The sequence below is a fragment of the Arachis duranensis genome, chromosome 3 (assembly GCF_000817695.3).
Source record: "Arachis duranensis cultivar V14167 chromosome 3, aradu.V14167.gnm2.J7QH, whole genome shotgun sequence".
Lineage (NCBI taxonomy): Eukaryota > Viridiplantae > Streptophyta > Magnoliopsida > Fabales > Fabaceae > Arachis > Arachis duranensis.
The window spans coordinates 130,953,948-130,961,940 of record NC_029774.3 but is presented as its reverse complement, the minus strand read 5'-3'; the positions used below and the strand labels follow the sequence as shown (position 1 = coordinate 130,961,940).

The following is a 7,993-nucleotide window of genomic DNA, read 5'->3' as shown; positions in this document are numbered from 1 at the left end:
TTATGCCCAAAAATCTGCAATTCTATTACTAAGCATCCAAATGGAATTAACAGATGTACTTTACACAAAAAATTGATAGAGAGAATGATAGTTATTCACAAGGATAAAGCAGAGATGACTACAAACTAGATGTACAATTTCAGACCAAGCAGCTTTAATTCAAACAGTTCCAAACCTTCTATCTAGCTAACTAATAATAATTACATGGGTCTTATTCATCAAAATCCGATTCTTCATCAGTGTCTTCAAATTCACCGTTTTCCTGCCAATCATCAACAAAACAAAACGAACTGTTTCTTTCATAACAAGGTAAACAAGAGTCAGTTCAATACCATTAACATAATAGATTATTACCATTTTCTTATTATATTCTGCCATTGCCATATCAAATTCTGCGCGCTTTTCTGTTGCTATATCATAGTATTGAACCTTCTCCTGTAAGATACTGGTGTTATTAGCACAGAATTCAACCAAAGCCATATTTCTTTTTGCTCAGATCTAAATGAACGAATAACTGAATCAGCAACGAACTTCAGAAATTAGTTAAAAGATTTGGAATGAATGCAGTTGATGCGAGTAAGTGAACGTTTTAACACAAAAAGGAGTATCTCCTCAAAGGCAAAAATTGTGCGTCACAGGATCTCATTTAAAATATAAATAAATGTTCTATGAAGAGCTGTGTTACGTGCATATAAAGATACCATTTCTAATGCAACCAGCACCAAAGATTACAGCCATAATAATGCAATTCAGGCTAAATGAGGAAAGGAGAGGTTACATTAAACCTAACCTCATAAGTCATCGTTTTCCACTTCTCTCCACATGCCTTGCCAATCTGAACTAACACGGGAAGGAGGAATTACCAAAAGGAAGTGCATTAATTTACAAAGAATAACAAATAACAACAACAGCAGCAGCAATAATATAGTCGTTATTCATGCAAAGTATACAAACGTTTTGCAAATTCTCAAGTCTAAAAATAACTGACAATTTTTTAAAAGAAGCGGGGATCACATTTAATGTTGTATTGGAATTTTAGAAATTATTCGAATTTCATAAATAATTAATTGTGCAAACAAATACTATCTTGCTTCAAGACAAACTAAACATATAAACTAGATCAGAATTACTACAGGTACAATGGATTGTATACATACATCTCGCATTGACTTGACATCGGGGTTCTGCTCTTGAAATTCTTTACGAAAATCCTCCCTTAAGAATGAGAACAAAGGACTTCAAGTAAGCACAATAAATTTGAAAAATTACAAGACTTTCCATCAATGGAAATGAAGCAGTTGGTTTATGTACACAATGCTCAAGTAAATGGCAATATACTGAACAAAGAACAAAAAAACAAGCTAGTAGCAAGGAGAGCAAACTATGGCAGGAAAATCATGATTAAATGGCTTGTGATCACGATAATTTTTAATACAAATGATTGTCTTGACTCTTGAACATAAAATACTGATGCATCCAAACTGACTTGTATGCACAAACTTTCCATCAAGTGATTACCTCCCCAGCACTTTTCCCTCTAAAGTCAATTACTTTACCTTACAATTCCAGAATACTATTAATTCCAGTGGATCATACTTCTAGGATCAGTAATCAGTGAGATGGGCAAAGAAAGAAGCATATAACACTAACTGCAGGTTTGTTTTCTAAAATTAAACACCGGCACTTTTCCAACTATTTGGGAGAGCTTAATATTTCATTCAAGATATACAAACAATGCCATGCCATAAACCTGGAACATACATACATGAAACTAAAGTGGAGCTAAATGGCGTTTCCAGTGGTGAACAGGTGAGTAACACGTTAGAACCTGCCATTATGAGTCTTAGCAATACCATATATAAAGTATAACTAGCAGTAAGACAACATAAAAGATCATCAATAGCAAGTATAAATTAAATAGAGAGAAAGATGGAGGAAAAATAATCGCCCTACAAGAAGTAGAAGAAAGCAGTGGGAGGTTTCTTTGGCTTCTTAGCATCAATCTTTTGTTTTGCTTTGGGTTTCTTTCTCGAATTAGCCTGCCGCAGTGATCTCTTCATCCCCCTGCTTGTTTTGATGTTCAACACTAGTTTGCTGAAAATTCCAGAACAACATCATATTTAGGTATTTGAATGTAGCAACACTTGAATCCAGAGAACCTAGACCTAGATGAACTCCAGAACTCCATCCCCTTGCATATTTTTTCAGGTGTGATGTCTGAAGCAGATATGATAATAAATAAATAAATAAGACAGTACCTCCCAAATTCATGTTTCTAATCACTCAATTTTTCTCCCATTATCAGGATGGAACTTTTTTAGTACAATCTTTCCAGAGAAAGAATGACCTCTTTTATCGCAATATTTTCGCGAATTTACTGATAACAATAATAATAATACAAAAAAAAAGTGACAAAGGAAGAGTTAAAAAACCCAGTAGTGAAGGAACTAGGAAGTAAGCAACTTTATGTTGAACACAATGACCTAATTGAAAGGGAGTACATTGATACACACAGATAGTGCAAAAATTAGTTGAGTTAGGTAATGGAGAAACTGGAGAGTAAATAGAAGAGTGGTACCGGGAAGGAACAGAAGAAGAGGGTGAAGCAGAAGCAGAGGTTTTCCGTTTAGCCCTTCCCGCCATCGCCCTCCCTTTTTCTTCTTCGTGTTCAGTGGTGCGGTTTAGCCGAGCTGTCAGTGTCTGCTGTGCTGGAAGCCATAGCCCATAAACACGCTTCCCGTTATTCAAACCTAAACGACACCGTCATGGTTACCCTTTTTTTCTCATTTATACAATTTTGTTTGTAGAAGCATTTTTTTTTAATTAGGCGGAGTCTTTTTTTGTTTGTAAATATAAAAACATTTAAATATTTTCAGACCTTTTTTAGTTTGGGTAGAGCTAACTAATCGTGACGACGTTACATTGAAGGGGTCCACTTTATTGAGCTTTGCATTTTCCTAAAAAGTCTTGGCCCAAAAAATTTCATTAAATGGAGTTGGGTTGAGTTGGGTTACAGTTGATGGGTATTGAGTAGATAAACCATACACCTAAATCTGGTATCTTTCATTTTTTTTCAATTTTTTTACTTACGTGCTTTACACTTGATTTAGTTTTTGTTCTTTTCATTGAACGTCGAAGTTCGAAGATGGGAGCGGATCTTCTCTAGTAAAAAAAAATGGGTAATATGTAGTATTTAATCTAGTTATTCATTACACTATCTCTATTATTTATTTTTGGTTTCACTTAAAAAAATTAAAAATAAAAAATTACACTGTATTTTATCAAGTATTAAAAAGATTGGAGGAAATTCATTTTCGTTCGAACACCATAAAAAACTTAAGTGATATAAAAAAGAGTTTAAATATTATAAATACTACAAATATATGTTAAGATGATCAAAAATACTGTTACCAATCATTTGTGGATACATATATATTATTATATTTTAACATAAATTCTACATAAATAGCTGATTTTTTCTATACATCTAATATAAGATCATTATTTATTATTTCTACTTCTTAAGTAGTCGGGACCTAATTTATCGGAGAAAACTCCATAGGTTGGCCATTGTTTATGAGGATGGTGCACAGTGCACACACAAGTGAAGGGAATCATGAAACCTTCGTCTTTTGGACCGTCACAGTACACTACACATGAGATGCTTTGATATTATAGACAACTCTAGTAACCTACTAGTTGTACTCCATATTAATTTTGATTGGGCATGGCTAATCCAAAATCAGGTTAACTAACTACCTAGATGGAATCGTCAACCTCAAATAAAATTTAATCAATTTCATAAAAATTGTCATAAAAGAAAAGTACTCAATAGTAGAAAACTATTCTCATAGAAAAAAATTAATTAACCCAATTAGGAAACAATAGTGGTTTATTTGTATTAATGCATTTATTAGTCGTAAAAGATTAGTGTGTGGAAATGCAATGGTGGAAGGTGATGGTGTCGGAGAATACTAAAAATGGGATGTGTCAAGGCCTTGGTTTTATCGCCTCCTGCTTGGTTGTGTGTGGGCGTGGCCCGTTCCGCTTTCATCACACCATAACAATACGATATAAACAAGAAGCATACAGAAAACACTCTCAGTAACGCAACGCAACGCAACGCAATTAACAAACTAACAGAGACATTTTCACAAACACCTGGTAGCTCTAAAAGCACTTCTCTCTATCTCTCTCTCTGTCTCTCTGGAGTTGCATTCGCTAATTGTTACTGTTCCACCATCATGCAAGCCATTCACACACCCACGCTCCGCGTCTCTCCGTTGGACCCACTTCGCAAATCAACCAATGCTCCCATATCCACGCGCCGCGCATCGAAGAGGGTGTCCTTCACCGTCTCCGCAGCCGCCGTCTCCCCCAAGGTTTCGGCTCCTCAGAGGCAGAAGGATCCAAAGAAGCGCGTTGTAATCACCGGAATGGGCCTAGCATCCGTCTTCGGCAACGACGTCGACACTTTCTATGACAGACTCCTCGCCGGGGAGAGTGGTATCACCACCATCGACCGCTTTGATGCCTCCAAGTTTCCCACCAGGTTCGGCGGCCAGATCCGTGGGTTCAGCTCTGAAGGCTACATCGATGGCAAGAACGATCGCAGGCTCGATGATTGTCTCCGGTACTGCATTGTCGCCGGTAAGAAGGCTCTGGAGAACGCTGACCTCGGGGGCGAAAAGCTCAACAAGGTGCGTTTTTCGTGAAAATGCCCCATATTTTGATTTGGTCGGTGATGGTCGTGTTTTAACGGGTCTGAATGTTTTTTATGTGGTTCAATCTTCTTTGCTGCTTCTGCATCTTAGATCTGTTAATTATTTTGTTTTGTTAATAGGAATCAGTTTCTGCATTTGGTCACTGATTCACTGATAGTTTGGTGCTTAATTGGTCACCATAGGTCTGTTCAGTTTGAATGAGAACGTTGTTTGTTTGTATATTTGAGCTTTTGATTCATTTAGAAATGGGAGTTACTGCAAAGTTTTTTTTTCCTTTTTTTTTGTGGCTTTTTATTGCTTCAATGGAATCATATCATGGCATTGATTAGAACTCCTATCTGGATTTTGAATTGGTAAATACTTTCTAAATTCTTTCAATTCCTTCTGATGGTGGTTTGCTACTCTTGTATTAATGTTAAAAAAACTTGAATCAGGCCTACTTGTGCTTTGAATTGTTTTTGCTTATTTTGAGAGATATAGACAAGCTTAAATCACTCTGTATTGTTTGCAGCTTGACAAGGAAAAGGCAGGTGTTCTTGTCGGGTCAGGGATGGGTGGTCTTACAGTATTTTCGGATGGGGTTCAGGCTCTAATTGAGAAAGGACATCGCAAAATAACGCCGTTCTTCATTCCTTATGCCATTACTAACATGGGTTCTGCTTTGCTTGGAATTGATCTTGGTTTCATGGGTCCAAACTATTCCATATCAACTGCGTGTGCTACCTCCAATTATTGCTTTTATGCTGCTGCAAATCACATCCGCAGGGGAGAGGCTGATTTGATGATAGCTGGTGGGACTGAAGCTGCTATCATTCCAATTGGGTTAGGGGGTTTTGTTGCATGCAGGGCCCTCTCTCAGAGAAATGATGACCCTAAAACTGCTTCAAGGCCATGGGATAAAGACCGAGATGGCTTTGTAATGGGTGAAGGTTCTGGAGTTCTGGTAAGGCAGCCCAAAAAGTGCAAATAGAACATACTTCTGCATACATATTTTGTTTTCATTGTTTAGTGGCAATCTTCCGCATGTTGGTCACTTTAATTGACAATTAAAAGTGATTTGATATTTTAGTACTGTGGCTCTTTGCTAGTATATATTTCACTGTTTCTGAAAAGATAGTTGTCTTCTTCATTTGTTGGGTCCCAGGTAATGGAGAGTCTTGAACATGCCATGAGGCGAGGTGCGCCTATTATTGCTGAATATTTGGGAGGTGCTGTTAACTGTGATGCTTATCACATGACTGATCCAAGATCTGATGGGCTTGGTGTTTCTTCATGCATTCAGAGCAGCCTTGAAGATGCTGGTGTCTCCCCTGAGGAGGTACGAGTTTATTCCCAACACCTGTTGTCTAATTTTGTTGCTGATTTTATCTGTTGAAAAAAGTTCTACTGTTAATTATTTATATCATTCCTCATGGATGTCTCTCCAGTTGATATGTTGCTTTCCTGTTACCATCTATTAGTAAGGGATGTGTTATCAATATCTTTTTAGCACATGATATGATATGATAGGGGAGGCCACTATCCAACATAGCCGACATATTTTGGAGAGTTTCTACTAGGTAGTATAAGTTAGAGCTTGGAGTAGGTCTCCATGATTCACTAGCATTGAGGTTTGGATAATGTTGTGGAGAAGTTAGTGGATAATTGGTATAATTAGTGAGACCAAGAAGTCCAAATAAGTAACACATACGGTGTGAATGAGAGTTATGGCCTTAAGTTAACCATCTTATAACTACCCTCCCTCATTCCCATAGAGAGGAGCTTGAACTACTAATGGAAATAAATGCAAAGGCAAATTTTGCTTTATTTTTAATTTATGTTCTAACTTCGATTCATGCAAACCTTAAATTGGTGTATTGAAAGCATATCAAATACTTCTTTCCAGGTCAACTATATAAATTGCCATGCAACTTCTACTCTTGCTGGTGACTTGGCAGAGATTAATGCTATTAAGAAGATTTTCAAGAAAACTGATGGCATCAAAATCAATGCAACAAAGGTATTATCCCAATTTTTGCCTTTATTTTCTGGTGAAAGCTTTTCTGTCTTCTATTTGTCAATTATAGCAGATTATATTCTATTAGTTCCATGGTAAATGAGTTGACGGATTTTTTTTTTTTAATTTATTTATCAGTCTATGATTGGGCACTGCCTTGGTGCAGCCGGAGGTTTGGAAGCCATTGCAACAGTGAAAGCCATAACAACAGGGTGGCTGCATCCGTCAATCAATCAATTCGTATGTATACTTAATTCTTTTTTATCTGATTTAAGATTATTTGTTGTCAACTATGTTCAACATACAGCATGAGCTTTTGTTATGGTCCGACAATTTTTCATATATGGTCAATGTCAGCATATTTATCCTTTATTTTATGTACAACGATGATAGGTGACTCCTTTCTTTGGGGAAAAAGATTAGTTCTTCTCTTCCTTGAGTTATTTGAAATTTCATCTAGAAACCTGAATATGTCATCAATGTTTATGAGAGAAGTCATCGCGGTAATCTCCAAGGATAAGTGCGCATATATTCTATTAGATTTTTAATTTGCAGCTGACTACTTTGAGGTCTATCGGCTGAGCCAGATCACAAGAAGGATCCTGTTATTATGGCTGCTTATTATTAACACTTTTACTTTAATTACCCGTTAGTACCATACAAAGCTTCAGTTGTTGAGTTTGATCTTCATAGTGCTTTGTTTTTTCTCATTTAAATGTTTTGTTGTAATGACATTTTGTCCTTGCTATTGAATGCAGAATCCAGAACCAGCAGTTGATTTTGATACAGTTGCCAATGTCAAGAAGCAGCATGAAATTAATGTTGGTAAGTTTATGTATAATTCAACAACCATGGTAATTTTCCGTTACACAAGATAAATGCCATAATCTGAACAGCTAATGGTTTATTTTTTTCATTTCATTTCAGGCATTTCAAATTCATTTGGATTTGGTGGACACAACTCTGTGGTGGCATTTTCTGCTTTCAAGCCCTGATAGTCTGGTCTGTCACCACAAATGTAGAACAGGATTATAAATTAATTGCAATTTTGTTCTTTCTACATCATTGAGGCAACTTCCTTTATTTGAGTCTTTGATTCGTGAAAGCTGCAAGGCCTGTAGTTCTTATATTTGTGCTAATTGTGATTTGATAGCATAAAGAACATTTTGCGTATAGCTCGAATATTTATTTAGTTTGGAGTACTGTGGTGGATACAGAAATTTCTATAGAGCTTATCTTCAACATTCTTCCTTAGTGTCTATTTCTTTATCGC

At 36.4% G+C, this 7,993-nt stretch overlaps 2 protein-coding genes across 2 annotated transcripts; one reads left to right on the top strand and one right to left on the bottom strand.

Annotated features, from left to right (window-relative positions):
* LOC107481650 (high mobility group B protein 14) lies at positions 1 to 2,769 on the bottom strand. Its single transcript, XM_016101933.3, has 6 exons — positions 2,579 to 2,769; positions 1,954 to 2,094; positions 1,158 to 1,215; positions 791 to 835; positions 355 to 435; positions 1 to 262 (listed from the first exon to the last, which is right to left on the bottom strand). Exons 1-6 carry the CDS (start codon positions 2,641 to 2,643, stop codon positions 212 to 214), a joined length of 441 nt encoding a protein of 146 aa, XP_015957419.1. The 5' UTR covers positions 2,644 to 2,769; the 3' UTR covers positions 1 to 211.
* A 1,190-nt stretch (positions 2,770 to 3,959) lies between these two features.
* LOC107481652 (3-oxoacyl-[acyl-carrier-protein] synthase I, chloroplastic) lies at positions 3,960 to 7,993 on the top strand. Its single transcript, XM_016101937.3, has 7 exons — positions 3,960 to 4,700; positions 5,236 to 5,667; positions 5,869 to 6,042; positions 6,610 to 6,723; positions 6,859 to 6,960; positions 7,479 to 7,545; positions 7,648 to 7,993. The coding sequence occupies exons 1-7, from the start codon at positions 4,245 to 4,247 to the stop codon at positions 7,713 to 7,715; spliced, it is 1,413 nt and encodes a 470-aa protein (XP_015957423.1). The 5' UTR covers positions 3,960 to 4,244; the 3' UTR covers positions 7,716 to 7,993.

Coding starts and splice junctions, on each gene's coding strand:
- LOC107481650 (XM_016101933.3), bottom strand. CDS start 2,643: ATGGCGGGAAGGGCTAAACGGAAAACCTCTGCTTCTGCTTCACCCTCT. Junction 1,216..1,953: donor ACTGCTTTCTTCTACTTCTT/GTAGGGCGATTA, acceptor CTCATTCTTAAG/GGAGGATTTTCGTAAAGAAT. Junction 836..1,157: donor ATGTCAAGTCAATGCGAGAT/GTATGTATACAA, acceptor GTGTTAGTTCAG/ATTGGCAAGGCATGTGGAGA.
- LOC107481652 (XM_016101937.3), top strand. CDS start 4,245: ATGCAAGCCATTCACACACCCACGCTCCGCGTCTCTCCGTTGGACCCA. Junction 5,668..5,868: donor GTGAAGGTTCTGGAGTTCTG/GTAAGGCAGCCC, acceptor GTTGGGTCCCAG/GTAATGGAGAGTCTTGAACA. Junction 6,961..7,478: donor ATCCGTCAATCAATCAATTC/GTATGTATACTT, acceptor TATTGAATGCAG/AATCCAGAACCAGCAGTTGA.